The 22,516-nt window shown below is 36.5% G+C and overlaps 2 protein-coding genes across 3 annotated transcripts in view; one reads left to right on the forward strand and one right to left on the reverse strand.

The window, feature by feature from the left end:
* EFL1 (elongation factor like GTPase 1) overlaps positions 1-13,118 on the reverse strand; it is a 74,069-nt gene extending 60,951 nt beyond the window's left edge. The window contains exons 1-12 of one of the 2 annotated variants that reach the window (XM_086757484.1): positions 13,015-13,118; positions 12,571-12,673; positions 11,965-12,032; positions 11,677-11,761; positions 10,276-10,409; positions 9,528-9,665; positions 8,501-8,715; positions 4,270-4,393; positions 3,288-3,364; positions 2,856-2,992; positions 1,907-2,029; positions 669-768 (exon numbers count right to left, since the gene is read on the reverse strand). In XM_086757484.1, coding sequence (XP_086613610.1) covers positions 669-768; positions 1,907-2,029; positions 2,856-2,992; positions 3,288-3,364; positions 4,270-4,393; positions 8,501-8,715; positions 9,528-9,665; positions 10,276-10,409; positions 11,677-11,761; positions 11,965-12,032; positions 12,571-12,661 — 1,292 coding nt within the window. In that variant the 5' untranslated portion in view covers positions 12,662-12,673; positions 13,015-13,118. Of the gene's footprint in view, positions 1-668; positions 769-1,906; positions 2,030-2,855; positions 2,993-3,287; positions 3,365-4,269; positions 4,394-8,500; positions 8,716-9,527; positions 9,666-10,275; positions 10,410-11,676; positions 11,762-11,964; positions 12,033-12,570; positions 12,674-13,014 lie in introns of those variants that run through there. The other variant, XM_086757485.1, reaches the window with a different exon arrangement.
* A 270-nt stretch (positions 13,119-13,388) lies between these two features.
* Positions 13,389-22,516, forward strand: SAXO2 (stabilizer of axonemal microtubules 2). The gene is made up of 4 exons (XM_086757420.1): positions 13,389-13,489; positions 18,086-18,265; positions 19,513-19,715; positions 21,373-22,516. The coding sequence occupies exons 1-4, from the start codon at positions 13,449-13,451 to the stop codon at positions 22,353-22,355; spliced, it is 1,407 nt and encodes a 468-aa protein (XP_086613546.1). The 5' UTR covers positions 13,389-13,448; the 3' UTR covers positions 22,356-22,516.

Genomic DNA, 22,516 nt, shown 5'->3' on the forward strand with positions numbered 1-22,516 from the left:
CTTTTCAAACCAGATGGATAATCAGAATTACAGATTTGTTGCACAATATGTATCAGAGTGCAAAAGTGTAACTGTATTTGTGTTCTGAAAACCATTAAAACTGAGCAGTTTATCCATAAGGCAGAGTGCTCATAAGCAAATAACACAGCATGAAAATAGTTTAAGAGTTATCTATTACTCTTGGGTAAGTCAGAATCTCTCATAAACAGTCTTTTGTTTGAAATCCCAAGTTGTAGTCACAAAACAGAACTTCCAGTACCTAGACTTTCCTTTCTTTTAAATTTTAACTAAAATCTTTAAAATATGTCCAAGACTTTCTGTGTCCGGTGTATGTAAAAGCTTCCTTTGCCTCTATGTTACATACTCATCACATCAAAGAATCTCAATCCTCCCAACAAATAAAATAACAGGTCATAAAGCAGGATCGGCACTCGTGTGCTACACCGGTCCCTGAGCAAGAACTCTTGTTTCAGAAACATTTAAGGACAGAATTCAAAGTAAAACTGCACCACCTAGCGTCTGGTCCATCCAAAAGTGCAAAGTTACCGCAAGAAAGATTTTTGGTGGAAGTTTCATAGATAAGTATGGTAAGAAAAAATTGCAACATAACTTTTTTTCTCTAAAAGTATCTAATGTAGATCAGAAAGGTAAATGTTACTTTTTCTTACCTTGGTTTATTGTGTGGTAATACCTTTGCATCAACAGCAAACATTTTGGAAACAAAGACAATAACTGGGGCTGCTCCTTCACTACTGCATTTCATAAAAGCTGAACAAACATAAAAGGAAATTATTTGCAATCTCAACAGTATGGACAAAACTATGGCCTTCTATGAATTTTATAGGAATTACTGTTTATTTCCTATTTCAATGGATAATATGCTAAAGGTAGATTAACAGGAAAGCCAAAAAATTAATCTAGCCTTATCATTTGATAACACTGCCTACATCTTCAAGTCTGTTTCACAATAAAATAAAAGGAGCAAAATTGTGAAAATAGAACTCTTCATACAAACTACATATACTTCAACTAAATATATTGTTTTGATATTTAAAGTTCAGTTCATAGGCTGGTTTAGATTAGAATAAAAAACAGAGCATCTTAGCATTAAGACTGAGCTACCTATTCGGTACCTCAAAGTATTCTCCCTCCTTTCAAACTAAAGAAGAAATTCCTGCAAATGTCCAGACATTCAGGTCTTCATAAAATTGTAACAACTTAACTGCAAGAACAGATATTCCTCAGAGGATGAAAGATCCACACAAAACTCATTGAATACTTAGGAAACTCCCATAAACTACTTTTTGCACCCAACTTGGAACACATTATCGAATTCATAACAGACACACCATTCAAAACTTCTAACAAAGAAAATAAAAATTCTCCTCCTACACTTCTCCCTTTTATCTGACATATGAAAAGACTACGTTGTGAAGAACTTAGGCAAACAAAGTACACTACTTTTTCATAACCAAGAGTATTCATCAATACACTTGTAAAAATGAAATTCAAATTCAAACCCCTACTGCCTAAAAATTAATGATTTTAATACAGAAATTAGTAAAATATTAAATTCTCAATTACATGATAACTTCTATTGTTTAGAACTAAAACCAAGTATTAACCTCATATCCTTCCAAAATCCCCAGTGCAGCATCATAGACTTTACATCACCTGCAACTTGAGTCGTTTAAAAACCATGAATATATGGGATTGAAGAAAGATACATGGCCATAAAAACAAGACATAATACTACGACATGTCACTGACAAACATCAACAAAGCTACTACAAGTAAAATAAGTATAAATCTAAGCAGATATTACTGCACATCTTATGATCCAAATAAAAAAAAAAAACACCAAGATAGAAACAACCTTTCTGTTAATAGGAGAATATCTACTCACCACTTTTCAGTTCCTGGGTTTCTGGTGGCAAAGAATCAAACGTTCTAGCTCCAACACACATCAGCTTTTCCACTCTCTCTGCAGTGATGTCAAGAGGACTGGGAAGTTTATTACACACCATGGCTAAAACACATTGCTAAGGATAAGTGTTTATATATTTATATTTCCTTACTGAATGCAAACAAAAGGAAGACAAATGCTTTCAATGTTTGTTTCTTTCAATCAACCTCATGCACCAACTGCCAACAACAACAGACAGCTAACATCAAGCTCTGACTGCTACAGTGCATCCAGCTCCCTCTCAATTCAGCAACAATTTCTGGCATTTACCCAAGGACAGAATGGATAGTTAAGTAGGGGTGGCTCACCCTATGTGCAACTAGGAAACTAGGAATAGGACAACTGGGGCAAGATTTCAGAACTGATTAGTATTTATACGCCAATCATTTGTGCGTATCTACTATAATATACTGTGTATTATATTATAAATGATGAGAAGACCATCTACAGAGCAGACAAACAGCAAAGGCTGATTAAGAATGCATAGGCCCAAAACATAACACTGGATACCTACAGAAGCTCATGGACAGAAGAGCTAGGATATTATTATAAAAAGGAGACTAGCTTATCCTTCAGGAAAAATACTAACATTCATATATAAAACTACATAATGAAAGTGTAATCTTAAAATACCTCCAGTTTCATAACTTATTTTCCTTTTTCCTAAAAGAAGAATGTATGCAAAAGCATCAAGTTGGTAAAAATGTTAAGACTAACTGTAGATATGTAACTTAATATTACAAGTGAGAAAACAGGTCCAGCTAGCACCAGCATAGACAAGAAAAAAAAGATAACAAATCATACCAAATCACACACTGAAATATGTAAGCACTCTTTAAAGTCTGAGAATTGCCAATAAAACAAAAAATAGTGTTTTCCTTAAGGATACAGAGGACTGCATCAGATATTGGTAGCCACTGGCTACAAATGGCATTAAGATGAACTTTAGGGTCTGCATGCCGTGACTCCCGTGCACCGATTTTCAATCCTAAAGACGTGACTATCTTTTCAATTTTTTCTTTGTCTCTGTAAGGAAAATAATAGATAAAAAAACCACAGTAGCAATCATAGAATGGTTAGGGCTGGAAGGGACCTTCAAAGGTCATCTAGTCCAAGCCCCCTGCAAGGAGCAGGAACATCCCCGACTAGATCAGGTTGCTCAGAGCCTCATCCAACCTGGCCTTGAACATTTCCAGGGATGGGGCGATATATAACAAGCATCTAGAACACTTCTTGTTTGAGTATTAAAAAAAAAATTAAAAAAATAAAAAATAAAAAATCACCGTAGCACATGGGAAGACATTCCATGAAATCTTCTCACCTTTTCATTACAGCTTCATACAGACTCCATATGTTGTCCAGCACCAATTGCACAAACAAAGGTTTCTTTCCTTTTGACTGGTAGAACATAAACACACAGCTAATTACCAGCAATTCCTCACTTTTACAATAGGCTTAATAATGTACTTTTAACTGCCTTTTCATAAGGAGTATATAAAACCTTTATTCAAAATCAAGACAGTTACCTGTTTATACCTAAGATCACTACTTCAACAGTCTGTCTTACAAGAATGGTATATGACATAAAATAAACACGAAGCTTAAACATGAAGGATGAGGGTTTCAATTTCAGAAAAAGAGTCTGATAAACATGGAACATGTCTACTTTAAGTCTGATTATCACCCTTTTTATAACTACTGATCCTCACCTATGAAAATACAAAAAAGCATCATTAAATGAAAATAAGGAAACTCTCTTCTCCCTTTTTAACTTTTAGTGGTGGTAACACTTCATGCAAGAGAAGTGTAGTTTTCAGGCCAGGATTCAGTATAGTATTCAATGGGATCTCACTAAGGCAAAAAAAAATTTCCAAATCCTAAATCCTAAGATAAACACAAACATCCTAAAACCTTAGCTGTTGAAGGACTCTTCAAATAAGACAGAGATCCACTCATTACTTTGGTTTCTGCATTGTTAGTCTTCCATTCACCTTGTGTGTTTTGCTCCATGCTGAATCCTTGAAGCTGCAATGTCACTTATTTTGTGAACAGAGACATTTAAGAGCAACTGTGAGGACTGTTAGATGATATTTCCTCCATGCAGTTTGTGAATGGCCAGTTTTGGAATGTTCTTCTCTCCAAGGGCTGAAGCAAGACTATCTTAGTGACTTTATACTTCCAGTGATGTTGAGTGAAAAGGTACTGAGGGTAATTTTCAGAATACACAGGAGGAACAGAATAAAAAAAAAAAAAAAAGGCAAACCAAAATAAAAACCAGGTAATATTTCTGACAACCTCCCTACCTGATCACCTTTCATTATCTTCTTTGCTTTTGTATTTAAATAATAATCTCCCCATAAAGTCTTCAGAAGTACTGCAGGCTTGATTCCAATCTTTTGGCTGTACAGTTTGGCAAAATGCTCAATGCTGTAAGGAAACAAAATGCATCTTAATAAAAATGCAATGCTGTTTACATGTGCTTATTAGCCTAAGCAACAGACAGCTTACATGAAAACCACACACAAATCTCAAATCCTTGTTTTACTCCTGTTTTTCCAATCGCCTTCACTTTAGCTCACATTAACAGTCACACCTGCAAAAATATTTAGTCATAACAGTTCAAAAATGACAGCAGTATTTGTATGTTTTTGTTTTGTTTCAAGTCAACTTCAAGGCTGAACTTGCTCATTTGAAATAAATATTTGTGTACTACCCCCTAGTAAAAAAACAAAAGCATAATACAAAAGTTCTAAATATTTACATCCCATTTGACTATGGTCTATGACCAGAATGGTACAAGTTAAAAATCAAGTATTCTTTGGAGCCACACTTGAACCATCAGATTATGGCAATTATTTTTTTAAATTAACTACTTTGGGCACTTCTTGTTGTTTGAATCACTGTTTTAATAATGAGCAAGATCCAGAAAACAATATAAAAACTGTAATGCCAAAGTTGTGTTATAAAGCCAATTGTGTTGTTCAATGGTCCCTCACGACTTAATAAAAGCAGACTGCTCACGACCTAAAGAGAGAGTCCTGAACATTCGATGGTTTCCTTGCTGGAAATGTTCAGTGAGTAGTAATAGAAAAAACTTCCACATATTTGCTCCTTGTGCACACAGAAACAAAAATATATGTTTACAATCAGAACAATCTATTTACAGAACAATGATATTTGATAATCTCTTCTTTGAAATCCAGAATTCTCAAATCTCTACACACCTAAAAAGAGACCTGCCCATGTCTGCAAGACATAAGCTAGGAGTTCTGAACTAAGACCAAAAAGGAGATTTTTTTTTTAATTTTTTTTTCCCCCTCAAGAAACTACCTCAAACTCTGAACAGGGAGAGAACCATCAAGTTGATTGCGCCAGCACCTCCTGCATATGTATTTATGGCATTCTTTCAGCACTCGAGGATCATGAGAAAAGCATAGGTACTAATTGCACTGGATGAGGCTAGCACCAACCATGGCTTTTTCTGCCATGACAAGTCACAATACCTTTAGGAACAGAACCCACAACCATGTAACAGCAGTCAAAGCTTGCCCCAATGAAGACTAAGAAAATGCTCCACTGATTCATATTTCACTACACAGTACTGCTGCCAGTCCAGAAGTACTTCTTGAAACTAATTAAGGAAAATGTTCCTTTTTCCCCTCCCATAACATGATTTATCAGAATCAGGCCCTGCCAGCTCATCATAAGAAACAAAGTAGTATAAGAAAGCCAAGAATCTTCATTCAGCTGCAACAAATACATTAAAACATTTTCAGGATGTGAGGGGAAAATGGAGAATTAGAACAGGCACAAATAAGAAAATTAGCAGATAGGAGTCCTGTTATTTGTCGAAGCTGTAAGCACATTTTGTGGGATAGAAAATAGATTAACATAAATTAGTCTACTGCGTAATGTATAAACAGTCTGATCCAGAACTAGCAGCAGAATACTAACACCCCTCATTGAAGTTAGATGCAGAAATGTTTTTGGCTGAGATACAATCTTGTACATAGATAGTTCAATTAATATAATCTTTTAAAAGTTTCCATACATAAAGCAGAAGAGGAATAAAATTTGAGGGATCTCAGCAAATCTCATATTCAATAAAAAGCATTATAAGCTTTTTAAGTTCATCTTGCATCAGTATAGTATTGGCAAAGAATAAACAGAAAGCCTATCAATCCGCTCTAGTATACCAATATACCAATTACAAAAATAAGGATGGGTCATGCCTGACCATTTCTTCCCCCTATTTGAAGCTAAATTACAATCAGTATTGAGATTTCAGCCTTACAGAAATTCTGTAAGGTTCAAGCTACTTGACAAACATATCAAGTGGCAGAGACCAAGCAAATACAAAGAAACAACTAAAGCTTGACCACTTATCATTTCACTTCAGCATATATCATTAACCATCTATCACACATTCAGCTCTGCAGAGTATCTGTTACTAATATATACCAAATGCTAAAAGCTTTTGGGAAAAAAAAATAAAAAAGAAAATTAACAGAACATATTATCTCTAAAAACAACAAATTAGAGACTCTCAGGCCCTAAGCTGGAGACTCATAACCTGGAAGTACATGAGAAAGTAAACTCCGCTGTCAAACTGTTCAAATTAAAGTATTTTTTGCTAAACTTCTGAGGTGGAGGAACAAATAATTTTCTCCCACATTTGTATGAAATTTAATTCTAGCTGCAGAGAAATTATCAGTGGAAAATAAAACATGAAAGGAAAATAAGTATCTGAAGTCTCGCTTTTATAAAAATAACCATTATATTCACCTACCATTTAAGAACATCATGCTTGCTTTCTCATTTACAAGGGTGTTTATGACCACGTGCTTATGCTAGACTGCAGTTCTGTATCCTATAAAATCTTAATTTTTTATCATTTACTTGCAAATATCAACTAGCCTGAGATAAAGAAATAGCTTCTAAATTGCTTTTGAGTTTATAATTCTACTTATTGTAACAAAGTACTCCACTGTATCGTTTCCTTTAAGAAACATTTTTCTTAGTGTTTAGCATTCCCTGGCAGCATATTTAGAATGTTAATACTAAACCTAGGCCACCTTTGAACTTCCCTAAACCAAAACTTAGCTTTTTGTTTTTATTCATTCCCTTCCACAAGCTTTGTCAGTATCCAAAACAAAAGTAAGCTGCAAGTTCCCCAGTCTTTATCCATACAAGACAAAAACAGCTGATAGCTCTAAATCATTTCAACACCTACTCAAGAAAATGTTCATATTCTGACTTCAAACTTGAACAAGTGTCTAACAGTGACATTCTAAATACTCTGTATAACAACAGTTTACTACCATAATTTGTTTTTTTTTCCATGGAAAAAAAAACTTTTCAGTGAAAAGTTACAGGTCAGGAAAGCTAAAGTTTTCAATTTCCTGTACACAACTTACCCGTTGATTTTTCTTTTTATAAATTCTTATTATTCATGGCAGATACTTAAACTAAAATAACCGATTTCATTTTCCCTTTCCTCTGCAGTGACAAGAAATGTTTGTGTTTGTGTACAAACTATGCATGAAGCCTTATACAAGAATTTGACTTTGACTTTAAAATTCTGCAGCTGATTTCTTTTTTTAAAGTTTTTGTAATTTTAAAGACATGCCCTGTATTACTGACTCTATCTTTTTACTTGTATTTTCATGATGAAGACAACGACTCCACCTTGTGGCAAGTAATCAGAACATGTGTATTCTTCACACTAGCCTGCTGTCCTTTAAAACAGAACAGGAGTGAAAAACAGAACTGATCACAAATTCAAATACAGTAATCCAGAAAACGTTCTAAATTTTTCTATCTCCAAATTCTTAGGTTTACTTAAACATCTCTGCAGTGCTCTTTAGCAACCGCTGAAACAGAAATACAAAGATATTAGGTAACAAGAGATAGGAAACGCATCTGAATGAAGAACAGAGAAAAGCTAGATTAAGACTGATGAGCATAAACACTTGAGAAGAAATGAGTTATTTCAAGCACTAGGCAAAGTCTGGTGCAGAAAAAACAGATGATAGTAATGCTGTCACCCACAATTGCACTGGACCGACCTGGACAGCTGAAACTGCTGCCCCAATACCAGTTGCCTGCCCTATGCGTATTATGAATGTCACTGTCCTGTAGCTGGAAGGTGCAAGCTACCTGCGAAACAGCTCCTGTACTGCTGCAGTTTTTGGCCGAGTCTTCTACAGATTATCAAATGTCAGCAATTAAGGAAATACTAAGTTTACCAGGCTAGGCTGGACACTAGAGTGGGCTCAGCAGCTGCTGTGTAAGTAAAACGGGGGTTTCTGTCGCACAGGTGAAAAAGCTGGTACTGTTCTCAGCTGTCCAGCATTAATATATTAGAACTGATTATATACAGCTGCATTTCACAGAAATATATAAAAAATAACTTTAGAAATATGAAGCAACTAAAAATACTTGAAGACTAACTGCAGTAATAAATTAAAAAAAAAAAAATCATAAAACTAACAAACAAAACCTCAAAAAAACCCAACAACGTCCCAGACTTACCCAAAACCCCAGCCATCAATTGCACTGGCAAACACCACATTACCGTGGTCTGGTGAAAAATAAAGATGTGAATCATCAGTATCTTCCAATCCAGCACTCCAGTCATAAATTTGATCTCCTGGTGCAGTGTCTGAAATATTTTCACTTTCTATTTCTTTCTCAGCTCTTTCTTCTAAGACTTTAGAGGTAAAGAGTGTTCCAGTGACTGCATTGATCTACAGAAGGATATATAAAAACACCCTAAGATGCATTCACTCTTTCACAACACTTGCAATTAAAATGCAACTCCTCTTACCCGCCAAAATATAGAAAAGATAGAAAAGACCTTTTTTTTTTTTAGAAGATAGCATGCCTTCTTCAGATTTTGCAATTTGAAACACAGACCTTGTGTAACTAATCCTGTCAATTTAAAGACAACAGGAGTTTGATGAGGCTAACATTCAACTTAAACGTGTACTTTCCAAGTCTGTCAGACACATCAGGATTAAACCAGATACAGAGTATCATGTGTAATACACTGCCTTTCAGCAAAAGGAATGGTGAAATAGGAACTTGTTACTGTCAATAAACAAACAACAAAAGAGGGCAAAGGGAAACCAGGTAGATAAGTGCTTAAAAGTAAGTTTGGAGGACGGGGTAAGGGGAGAAGTCTGAAGGCAACTTAAAAGACAAATGAACTTGATCTCTGCATAAACCCATCAATATCAGGAGTAGTTTAAAGATACGATTTGTCTACCTCCAAGGAAGTTTAAACAATTAAAAGGAATAACAAAAGACCCAGCGTATTCTTTCTAGAAATTAAGACTCTTCCCGATGAACTGTCAAGAGGTATTTAACACTCTTTTCTACCACGGGCATTCTCATTAAACCTCAAAATCAACTAGAAAGAAAATGTATCTCACTAAATTTATTCCAGCTATAAGGCAGTGAAAATTACAGTCTCTCTCAATTCAAGAATGGAGAAAAGGGGGAAGAAAAAAAGCTCAACAAAATATGCTGTGTGAACATGACACTACAGCATGAATACCTGTTCTAAGATATTCTTAAGGTGCAAGTATGCTTCCTGAGGGGTGAGCTTGAGCTCCACAATCAAGCGATCAATTTTATTAATCACCAATACTGGACGTATATTTTCTAGCCATGCTTGCCGTAGAACTGCTTGAGTCTATTAAGAAGGAAATAGTTTAAAAAAAAAAAAAATAGTCCATTACAGAAAGCTTGATACCAGAAAAGAGATGGAGTATTAAAGAATATGACAATATAATTCTAAAATCTAATTAAACATATAATAAAGGACAGGTTGACATTCAATCTAGGAAATAAGACTCTCATAATACATAGTGTAAGTTATTACAGAATTCTGCAGAATGGCAGAATTTCATGGCAAAACCTCCCTCATTATAAAAGCCATTAAAAAAAGCAGTCTCAATGTTATTTTGCATATTTTTTCACTTTCAATACCCTAAAAGCCAAGGTAAGGATATTATTTCCCTTAAGACATTTATTCTTCTCTATACAAATATTCCATTACTCAAAAAATTGCATACTCACTGTTTCAACTCTGCATCACTACACCCATTCAACAGCATTGCTCATTTTTTGCGCAATGATGAAAACTAACCACCCTCTTCCATAACTCAAGTCCACTGTCATTTATTAAAAGTTTTACAAAACTTCTTAAACTAGCTCATCTTTTATTTCTATATAATACAGTTAAGACTTTGTTTACTCTGCCTTCTCTACCCTCTTTCTCTATTTAATGTACTTTATTTCACCTGTGGACAGACTCCTTCAACAGCATCCACCACTATGATGCAACCATCACAGAGTCGGACAGCAGTAGATACTTCTGAAGAAAAATCCACGTGCCCTGGGGAGTCTATTAAATTAATCAGATACTCCTGATCACCTAGGATCAAACAATAAATTAATATTTCAGAACAGTTTTGAAAAGTCTTTCTTTCAGCCACCTGGTTATAATGCCACACAAGCCAACTAAACAAAAAGGAAAACCCTAACCCTGAACTAGCTTGTAGTAGCATTACAAAGAGATCACTAGCTAATTACAGTCTGCATGTTAAAGATAAATCATAGAATCATGATAGTTTGGGTTGGAAGGGACCTTTAAAGGCCATCTAGTCCATCCCCCCTGCAAGCAGCAGGGACATCTCCAACCAGATCAGGTTGCTCAGAGCCCTGTCCAGCCTGGCCTTGAACATTTCCAGGGATGGGGCATCAACCACCTCTCTGGGCAACCTGTGCCAGTGTTCCACCACCCTCAGTGTAAAAAACTTTTCCCTATACCTAGTCTAAATCTACCTCCCTCTATTTTAAAACCATTACCTCTTGTCCTGTCACAACAGGCTCTGCTAAAAAGTTTCTACCTGTCTTTCTTATAAGCTACACTTTAGATAGTGGAAGGGTGCTACAATCACGATAGACTGTCATAAAAAGAAACCCTACATTCCTGATATAAATAAGGAGTTTTCAATATTTTCTGTACTATTCCCCCCAAAAATTCTGCTTAGCAGAGACTCCAGTCAACTGGTTTTTATAATCAGCTGTAGCTGAAATGGAAAGACTAACAGTGGCTTTTCTGTTCATGCAATTTTTCTGTTAGTTACTTCTTTCTTCTGCACAAGCCTGTTAGTAATCTATTTCATGTTTTTCATTTGCCTGGCTGAGGATAAGACTGGTGAGGAACACGGAGTCATAACAAAGACGACATTGTAATTGCAGTATAAAAAAACCCTCTAAACAATTTATAGCGGAGTATTACAGGCACCTTGACATAGAAGTATAGTAAAGATAAGACTGTACAAAATTTTAAAATATGGTGTTTTTTGAATGAAGACTTTTTCTTTCAGTGACATTATTTCAAGTCTTAAGATCAAAATATAAAGATTTAGATCTAAAATAAAAAGATAAAAGCAATTATTCTAATTGCCTCCACTTAGAGATATGATTGACGATAGTATTGCCAACCCTGAGAGACAACTTGATTATCTTGGTTAACAGCTGATTACATGCTTAAGTCTTTGTCGAATCATGGCCTAACACTGACAAACACAACAGTAAAGTTCATACAAAAAGAGCTCAACAGCAACAATAAAGAGACAGGGAAAATTAACAATAATATATATTAAAGTTTATACTTGCCAGCATCCACAACTGACCTTTCACAAAGTGCAATGAAATTGCACTAGATTTCATGGTTATTCCTCGGATCTGTTCATCTTCTCTACTGTCTAGATATCTCAGCTGAGTAAAAAAAAAACAAACAAAACAAGAGCCAATAAATTTGTAGAATTATCTTTACAAGTTACTTATCAACTGTCAGAAAGTATGACTGCGAGAAAATGAGGTTTACCAAGACTAGCAATAGAATTTCCTTAATCATAGTTGACTTACAATCCCAGCACATACCCACCAGAATTTTGTCAAAAATGACAGTATAACTCTACCTTTCCTGCCAAGCGGCTAGAGATTATTCCATTGCTAGATATTAGACAATCAGCTAGAGTAGTTTTCCCTGAAAAGAAAAATAAATTACTTAGTTTAAATTAATATAGACAATGGAAAAAGAAGTGACAATATTATGAATCTTGACAACATCTAACGTTCTGAGACATCAATATTAATAAAGGCTTTAAAATGCCATGAAAGTACAAACTAACTTTAAAAAAAAAACAAATCCAATTATTCAACTTCAGGCTGCACATGAATTTATTTTTGAAGAGTGGATGCAACCTTACTGTCATTACCAGAAAAGCAGTTGAAATAACACACAGTACATCAGAACCTGAATGTATCATGCAATTCGACAAAATATTTGTGTCCTAAAATAAGCACTTATTATTTCCACCTACATAACAAGCTTCTTCCATTAAGTAAAACCAGAAATACAACAACAAATTTGCTTCTCAGAATCAGGATTAAAATAGTTCAAAGCTAAATTCATTAAAACCTACTGCTTTAAAGCAGGGACTGAAATATCTCACCATCATTTAAATAGCACACACACACGTTTTCCTCGCAGGGTTTCTGCCAGTCACAAGCACCTGTCTTACCGTGATCCACATGGGCTAATATACAGATATTCCTGATTCCAGAAGTCTTCTTCTGGAGGCCGACCATTTTTTCCACACTTGTGAGGACCATGGTTAACTAATTCTGTCAACAGAGGAAAGTATTTATTTAGGAGCCAACTTAAGAAACACTTTTTCTTTTTCCTTTAATTACCTAAGTAGTTATTAGAGCCACTCATCGGGGAAATGGCCTCTGACACGTGGAGTGCGTCAGTTCCTCAGACACCATTTGTACCGCACCTCGGGTACCAGAAACTCACAAAACCCGCGGCACGTTCCTGTGTTTAACAGGAGTCAGGGGTTTGGGCAGCCTCGGCCCTCCGCACCCGGACCCGGAGGGGGGACAACTTCACGCTTTACCCTCCCGACCGCGCATTCCGGGGGGGGGCGCTGCTCCCAGCCCTCCAACGCTTCGGTTGCGCACACCCGGGAAGGGGGTCCCGACGCTTCCCCTCGACGCTTCCCCGCCGGGGATCGCCGCAGTGCCGCTGGGGTGGGGGGGAGAGAGAGGAGGGTGCCTTCAGGGCCGGGGCTGGGGGGATTCGGGAGGGGAGAAGGGGTGGAGGCTGCACCCGCTCCCCCGCCCTGTACGCGCCCGGGGCCGGGGCTGGTCCCGCACCCCCCACCCCAAAACGGCCCCTCCCGGGGAGGGGAACACCCGACCTTAGCTGCCTCCCGGCGCCGCGCCGCTCGCTCCCGGAAGCCCGCGCCCGTTCCTCCCCCGCCGCGCCCCGCCCCCCGGTGCGTGACGTCAGACGGAAGCCGGCGGAGGCCGCTCAGCGGTACGACGCCGCCGTTGCCATGCGACCGAGCGCTTCCTTAGTGACCGCGGCGGAGAGGCGGGCGCGGCGGCGGGGAGCATGAAGCCGCCTCGGTGCCTGTGCGAGATTTGTACCTGCGGGTAAGCAGCCTCGCGGGTCGCCACCATCTTTGGGGAGCGGGGGGAAGACTTCGAGCCCCCGGGAGGGTCCCCCCCGCCCCGGGAAGGTGGCGGCGGCTCCCCCCTCAGCACCCCGGGCCCTCCCAGTGCCACCTCCACAAAACCGCCCCTCAATTTGTCCCCCTCCTCACCCACCCCGGGCTGCGCGGGGACCCCCACGCCGGGTCGTGGCTGATATTTTTAGCAGTGGGAAGGCAGAAACTGGGTAACATTCCCATTTCAACAGGTTTTAGCTTCCCTCTTTTCTAAAGGGGATCTTCTCAGTAAACATGAAGTAAAGTTTTTATGTTTAAATCAAGCAGGGGAAAAAAAAAAACCCAAATCTTAAATGCATTAAAATAGAAAAGAATGGGGACAGTCTAAACGTCAGGATCAGGCTTGTCCACAAAGCAGTTCCTCTGTCCCACGCCTCAGAAGGGTGCTGGATAAATCAGCCTTGACAGAAACCTGTGCAAGCACTACGGCCTTTAACGGAGATTTAGCATATCTGCCTTTCTAACGTCACATCCAGTAACAGCCTCCGCTGCGAGGGAAGCCCCACTGCTTCTTTACATTCAATGATCCTACATGGAGACACACGGTTCATCGTTGTACTACAGCCTCTTTGGCATAAGACGGTACAGAAGGCAAATTTGTTTTGTTTAAAATCACTATTACAGGTCTATAAGCAGTATTATCAATGCTATAGGTAAAAAAAAAAAAAAAAAAAAAATAGCAAGCCAGGTTTCCAAAAATTGTAAGGGATTTAAACCTTGCAAAATTCAGCTGTATGTTTATAGGTTTGGAGTCAGTACTGTTAATATTTTCAATTTCTTCACTGTCTACTTAAAAAACAAAGCAAAAATAATCATCCTAGGATTTTCAACCTAGAATCCAATGGTTCAGTCTTTAATACTAAAAAAAAAAAAAAAAAAAAAAACCAAAAAAAAAACCCAAACCCAACAAATATTTACAAAAAAGCCATCATAAGATCACAAGAGTATGATCATTATCTATTGGAAGTACAGGGCCAACCCCATGGCTGTGAAGTGCACCATGACCTACAGGTTTTGTGTTGAGCACACGCACTCCTTACGTGCTTTGGTATGAGAGGTCTAGCTTCACCCACTTTTTGGTAGACAGAGATGAGAGACAGGCAGTGTGTAAAGATTCTCATGTCCTTTTGGCCAAGACTGTGAGTGTAGTTTCCCCTGTAAATTTGTTTCAAAACTCCTAGATTAATGTGTTGGAACACATTGTTTTCATGATGCGATATGAAATCTGTCTCAGGCTCAAGAATAAAGATAGTGAGACAATACAATCTGACAGCAGAAAACAAGCTCAACTGAAAATTCTCAATTCAAAAACCCAGTTTAATAATATGAATAATTTGATAAAATGTGCACAATATGGTTTAAAGAAAAGTTTTTACAGTCAGTAGAAGTTTAAGCCATTATTGGTTTAGACAGCAGGTTGTGTTTGCTTCAGTGTAGCTACAGTGTTTCTGTTTTTAGGGCAAGACTGGTCGCTTAGCAGTGTTACCTAGATATTGCAATGCATACACATCTTAGAAGGTATTTCAAAGCAAAGAGAAAGCTCTAATATTTTGTAGGAGTTATCATTTAGCTATTTACAGGACATTTTGTGAAGGTATAATTACTGTTTAATTCTAAATGATAAAATAGAAGGAAATAATATCTCCTGACTTTTCACAGAAGAAAAACCACTCAAAAATTTTACAAATCTGGAGGAGGAAACTCAGTAAGACAGAACTTTGTTGTGCTTTCTCTTTACAGGGAAATAAGAAAAGTCTCCAAAATTCCAGAATGACCTTTTTTCTATTGTAATATGCACAATCCACTCATTAAAGGCTCACATCTGAGTGCCAGTGTTCATACTTAGGGGTTGCAATCTTGGGTTCTTAATCAAATAATTGTTACAAGATTTTTAGTAATCTTTTTAACAGATTCCTTCTTATTAGACTGAATCGCTTTCTGTGCCTTTTTAGGTGATCTTCAAAATCAACAAATAATTGTAATGACAAAAAAACTTTGGAAGCGTACCCAGTGCTGAGCACGCTCAAAGATCAATTTGCAAAATGGGTCCAGTGCTGGGGGCTTTTCCATTTTTAATAACTGACAATTTCTAACCTCTTGAGCTTAAGATTTCAGACTTTTCAGTAGCATAAAATGCTGCCAAGGTGGCACGATGATAATTTTCAAGCTGCTATGGTAGAAATGTGAGTTTTGTTGGAGGGTTTTTTTTTTTCAAATAAACCACAAAAAATGTTCTCACATTTGCGTTGTGCAGAGCAATGGCTAGATCCTGTATTGTTTCCTAAGATATTCCAGATCCATTTCTTATTTTAGAAGTGGTATATTTTTAATGTGGAGGAATTAGGAGCTAATCTTACTTGGGATTGGATCCATAAAGAGAAAGAAATATTTTTATTGTCTTATTTCCCATAGGTTCCAAATGTGTTAACTTAATACAAGACAAAATTTACCCCCTGCTAAACAAGTACAGTCAGGCTTCAGATCTCTGGCTCAGTAGAAATGTCTAAGAGCAAATAAAGGATGTTAAATCTGGCCTCCAAAGGAAGAATAAAGCCTCTGAGCTAAATTAATTCTCTGCACTCAAGAATAGTATTTGTCTACCATCAACAATAATCACAGCATACAAAAGCATAGAAGTTTAGTTTTGAGGTATAAAAATAAATTACGGCTTTGCCATCTTCTAAATCTGTCAGACTTTCCCCACTTACTGCACTTGTTGTCATTATAATAAAAATCTAGATTCCTGAATAAATGTAAGTTAAGAGGAAAGAGAAAGATTTCTCAAAAATATGGGATATTCAAGCCTTCATACTGACCACATTTAAATACACCCAAACCCGATAACAAACTACTAGCTCTCCTGTCAACACCAGGAAAGCAGAAGACTCTCAAAAATAGTGTCCCTACAGAACTTCTGTCTTTCAGACCATAGTGTGTGCACTGGGAGTTAGTAAAAAAAAAAAAAAAAAAACACAACACAACAACTTTGAGGGGGTTGGTGTGTTTGTTTTATAAATAAGTTATTAGACTTGTTCTCTGAAAGGAAAATACTTTGTGGGAGAATTTCAAAGGTCTTGCTAGCACTGTATAAAAACCAACTGTATGTATGCCAGATCCTAAATAAGTGAAATTCAGCATCTTTCTGTTAAAATAATCAAAGCAACAGCATTTGGCACTAGACAGCCTGTATAGTGTCAGTTTTATCTAGCTGAGATTCTTTTCAGACCTTATGGAAGCCACAAGATAGTCTTCCTCAAAGAAGGGAAAGAATAATAATCCGTCAAAGCAGGCATCAGTCAGTCATGGGGGAGGGCATATTCTCACCAAATTCATTTGAATTATCAGTAAGTCTGGGGTTGAAGTTACGGTAACTACAAGTTTAAAATAACCAGTGACTCAGGGAGTTTGGGCCAGATTGTAAGCAACATATTTCACTTATCAGAGCTGTAATCCATCTTTGATGATTCCTAGCATCCTCTCGCTGAAGAGCTTTAAGTACCCTATATGATCAGTTTTAGAAAGTTATTATCTAAATGAAAACTTCAGGTTTAGCAGTTGGAAAACATCCAAAAGTAGATTTATGGTTAACCAACAAATCTCCTTAAAGGAGACATTAAATAGTAATCATGTCAGACAAAATTTTAAAATTAATCTGGTGTTTGTTTGCTTGAAACAAACTACCAGAGAGATGTGTTATGCAAATCAGAATTAATATAACAAGATTTTCAAAGCAATGTAGAAAACAACACATACATTTTAATTCCATTCATAATTTACACAAAACAAGGCAATACCTTAAATCGTAGTATAGCTCAACACCTTTTAACACAATGGTGTCTTTAAAATAGGCATCAATGACAAGCAGGCGTAACTGAAATAAAACCTGTTAAGAAAAAGAGATGTCATTACTTCTAAACAAACACAGGTTTTGGTTAGAGGATTTAGTCAGTCCTTAAAAAAAAAAAAAAAAAAGGGTTGAAAAGTCAGAAATGGCCTGCAGAGCACTAGAAGTGCAGATGATATTTCACATCACTAAAATTTTAATCAAAAAGGGTTAATCAAGGGTTGTGGTGAAAATAGGTGAGCAGATGCGCAGAAATAAAAAGACAAGCAATAAGAGAAAACAGTTAAAGAGACAATATGAGAGGAGAAATGAAGCGTAGTTACTTATTTCTAAAAATAATACCAGTAATAGCATTAAAGATTAAAAAAAGAGAGGAAAGCCCATCTTGATAGTAGAATCATTCAGATGACTGAGATCAGCTCAGTACAGAATACAAAGGATAGGATATGACAAACTTGCATGCTGATATTCTTTATTACTGTCTTCATATACTGTGCTCTGGAACCTATGCCATCAGCACAATATTTTGTGATTTTATAACTCAAAAAAGATTTTTAACACAAGCTACTGACATTGTTCAATCTTTCCTATTTGTTATTCACTCCCAGTAGATAGGGTACGGGTTTTCCCCTTAAATTAAACTATTTAAAATGTTCTCATCTGATGTGTTTTACCCAGGCGCCATCGCTGCCCTCGTAAACCCACAAGGATTTATGATAATGGACAACAGCCGTGCCTCACAACAGAGTATGTGGAAAAATATCCCAAGTATAGCAACATCTCTCCTCCCCGGAGCCTTAAGCCGAAACAAGAGTACCAAGTGCATCGTGGGAAAATGGAAGGAATTACAACATTTAAGTAAACATTTTGAAGCAATGTGTTTTACAATTACTCTATAAAGTTTCTCATCCTTTCTTTTTTAAGGGAGGACTGAACATTGTATTGCAAAAGCATTTTCAAGATGCAATCATTGCATCCTTTACACTTTTAGCATATTTAAAAGTATAAATTCTGAGTGTAGCAATACAGTTACCACAAAAAGGTAACAAAAAATAGTGAAGTATGCATACAACACAAGATTTGCCTTCTTTACAGCATCGTTTAATCTGTAAAGATAATCTGAAATTTTTGTCTTTGTTTTCAGCCTGTTTTGGAAATCTAGGTCTCGTTGAGCCTGAAAAAGCTGGCAAGCTAGGGAACTTTCTGTAATACATGTGTGGAATCTAAGATAGTGGGAAGTGAAACCTTAAGAAAAGAGGAATGGAGATTTTTTGGTTTTTATTCAGACAGTTCTAAATTATGAGGAGTTTGAAGAAAGCCAACAGTAAAGGGATTCAGTTGGTCTGTCCCGCCAGTGCACAGACTCTGATGTTGAGCTTACAAAATTAAAGAGCATCTTTCAAAGAGTTAGAAAAAGACATCAGTCATTCATCATTAACAATGCAACAGCATAAACTTTTACTTCTTCCATTATTGTTTTTCTTTTAAGCTACAAGGGCAACAGGTGAAACTTCTGTATTTGTTTATTTAAAAAAAAAAAAAACAGAAGAGACATACATAGAAAGGCCAAATGCTATTCTGCAGGATTGATTATTTACTGCATATACTGTTTAAACACACACATATGTCATATACACCCTTGTAATGTAATGTGCACATATAAAAACAGTGAAATGCTGTTTCTGATCGTATTCCATTCTCATGCAATTAGTAAGTGCTGCCAAATTTAGTAGTTTGATCTTTCTTTGCTCTGTTTCTTCTTTCTGGATCATTACTTTGTAAAATTACAGCAACTTGTTCTAGTTTCCTTTCAGATACTTTAAAGAAGATTTTTAAACTGGAAATAAGACTTGGAGTGTTGAAAAAGTTGCTTCACCATCTACCTTTTAATAAAGGTTATATCATGCATCAGAGACCCTACATTTATGTACTACGGTTTTCTTTCCTCCTTGCTATCCCCTCTAAAATATTGCATCAGATTGATTTTTCAGAGTAAACATTGTAAGTTGTTGTTTTTCCATATAATGGAAAAATGACAAAAGTGACTACATCAGAAAAAAAAAAAAAAAGTTTTTTAACCATTGTTTCCTTTTTCCTCAATTCAGATCTGATTATTTACCATATGATATTGTGAAACGACCTTTTCGGGTACAAGAAGAATATAAACCAAAGATGGGAGAGATAGAACTGGGAACCACATACCAGAAAGATTATAATGCTCATCAAATACAACCAGTGACATTAGTAAGACCTCTAGAGAGAAAGCACACTACAGGAGGAAAACTGGATACCATACCAACCTATCAAGGTAATAATATATGCCACTTTTAGAAAGGGAAATAACCAAGATGGAGGTAGTATTCTGAATTATCTATACTAGAAACCGGATTTCTTAGTTTGGGCCAGAGATTAAGACATAATAGAAAGCAGGTGATAATGCCTTAAGATGTTCAGCACTCTAGTTGTTTAGAGGTGACATTTTTTTGGTTCTAAACAAAGAACCTTCTCTAAGGTTTTCTTGTCTAGAAGGAGAGAAATTCTAACATACACTTGGTTAGGCTATCTCAGGCAAAAGTTTGTTGTAATTAAAGTGCCAATATGTCTTTCAGATAGGTTTAGCTCATGTATCATGTTTTTCCACAAAGTAAGTCAAAAGTTCATTTTACATGTCTGTTTTCTGTACTGTATAGCTTGCATATCACCCTAGTAATGATCTGTTTTGACACAAATTATTCTATTACAATGGTCAGCACAAAGGCACTAAATCTCCTTTTAAGTAATTCTGGCATGTGACCTTCCTATACTTTATTCCAGAAGAAAATTTTATATGTAAGATTTATTACAAATTTTATATGTAAAATTTGTTACATGTACTGCATTGTAGCCCCAGTTAAAAGTAGAACTATGATCTCTAGAGTGATGAATATCAAGATGTTCCCAATTATATGGGCCAGTGGTATCAAAAATGTAGTTGAAATAATGAGGATCAGATATGGCTATTAAAACAGGAAATTAGAATTCTTAGTCCAAAATGAGCAGAGGAGAGAGTGCAGTGATAGAAAGAGTTGGAAGGATAAAATTTGGCAAAAAAGGGTCTTCAAAGACCCCAGAGTTATATTTCACTAGCTGCTTTAAGCTTAGGTCTATGCTAGATAGACATGCATTTATATAAATACATTTTATTTATATTTATTAATTGTAAATAGTTTATAAGGAAATTTAAATACTTCTATTTACTCTACATGTAACTAGTAAGTTAGCAAATAATATTTTAGCCTAGTCTCAGCATACAACTAAGACAGCATGCAACTGCTTCATTTAAAATGTATGTTAGCAGTTCAACACGGAGTAATGATCAAGGAGTGAAAAAACACTGAGTCTGAAGTACAGTGATTCCAAGACAACAAATTGACTCCAACTGCCCGTGAAGAAGTTTAAGCTGGACAGTAAGTTTTGTAATTATAGCAGAACAGTCTGTTAGCACAAAAATCCCAGAAGGAAAGTAAAGAAAAAAAAAGTCCCAGCAAGCTTTAAGATGTTATAATGTTGATGAGAGAGAATTATGAGAGACAATTCTCCCAATCAGTACTGAACCCATTGACCTTTCCTTTCACTCATATGTATACACAAACTTCTAAGTAAAATGTAAGATACTGTATATAAAACCTGCATATGGCTATTTTATGTATGGAACACACTAAATATGTACACGCAAGATTTTCTTTTTCCTTGAGGAAATAGTCAAAATAAGGCATCATGTACAATTTTTTTCTTTTTTTTTTATCACACCAATAATAGAAGACAGTTTTGTTTTATTACAAATATGTAGATAACCCTATCGTTCTCACTTACATACCTTTTAGTTGTTTTGCAAGATTTAATACCAGAAGAATTTGGCTTAATTTTAAAGGAACGGTCTTAAAGTAATAACACTTGTATGATGAAGTTCTATTTTTGCCTTAAAGATGACTACAGGTCATGGGAAATTCAAAGAAGGGAACCTAGTAAAGTGGAGCATATATACCACCCACCTACAGAGAAGTTTGGAAATTCTACTACGTTTCAAGATTACTTTGTTCCAAGGGCACTGAATCCCAGACAAAGTTTTAAACCTCCTTGTATAGCCAAGCTTTCAGATGTGCCTTTCAATAGTACTACTAGCCATCGCACTTCTTATATTGCTCACCAGCTGGAACCAAAATTCGTAAGACCAAAAGAAGAGTACAAGCCAAGCAACAAACCCTTTGAAGATCTCACAACCCACCGGAATGATTTTAAAGGGCTGCCTGGGCAACTTGCAAAAAGCTGCAAGCCTGAAAATGCAAAAGTTGGATCCAATGCTTATTTTAATGAAATCACTGAATTCCAGGATCGTTTTCAGCCATGGTTGGTCTCCTTGCCTGAGGTCCGGAAAGCAAAAGAGTACGTTCCACCCCCAGGCAACATGGATTTTAACTCCACAAGCCATCTTGATTATGTTAAGCATGAGATTTCTCCTGCTGTCCCCATAAGGCCAGTTTCTAATAGAAGAAGAACCAATGCCCCTTTTCAAGGCAATACTACTACAAAGGAAGACTTTAAAGCTTGGGGCAGCTGTCGGCAAGAGATTATTAAGAAACAACAGGAAATTCCAAAACCCACAGGAAAATTTTATGATTTAACCACATTCAAATCTCATTACATACCACATCAGATCATTCCAGCTCAAAGTTTCAAACCTGTACATGCTATAGTTTCTAATTCAACTCCTTTTCAAAATGAAACTATGTATCGCATAGAATATACTCCAAAGAAACAAGAGATCTGCCCAGCAAATTATCCATCTCCTCCAGGTTATGTCTATGTAAACACCGATTCTCATGGTCACCGATTCTTCCGCCAGCTTACTCCTGAATTTTCCGAGTCAAATAGTAATCCTATTCCAAAAGAAGTAGTTGTTGCGTCATAATTTCAAGCACACTGGTGAAATAATTGGAATCCCAGTTGTTCATTTTTTTTCTTTAAGTAACATAGAAAGCAAATTAAATAACGCAAATTCTAATTTTAAAAGCATTTAAACTAATAGCTTGAAAAAAATCAAAGCAAAACTAGAAGTTTATTACAAGACTA

The sequence above is a fragment of the Chlamydotis macqueenii genome, chromosome 12 (genome assembly GCF_036417535.1).
Source record: "Chlamydotis macqueenii isolate bChlMac1 chromosome 12, bChlMac1.mat, whole genome shotgun sequence".
Lineage (NCBI taxonomy): Eukaryota > Metazoa > Chordata > Aves > Otidiformes > Otididae > Chlamydotis > Chlamydotis macqueenii.

Bases quoted from the DNA above. Each gene is read 5' to 3' on its own strand.
- SAXO2 (XM_086757420.1), top strand. From the start codon at position 13,449: ATGAAGCCGCCTCGGTGCCTGTGCGAGATTTGTACCTGCGG. The intron at 13,490-18,085 runs GTAAGCAGCCTC...TGTTTTACCCAG, and splicing joins TGCGAGATTTGTACCTGCGG to GCGCCATCGCTGCCCTCGTA. The intron at 19,716-21,372 runs GTAATAATATAT...TTTGCCTTAAAG, and splicing joins TACCATACCAACCTATCAAG to ATGACTACAGGTCATGGGAA.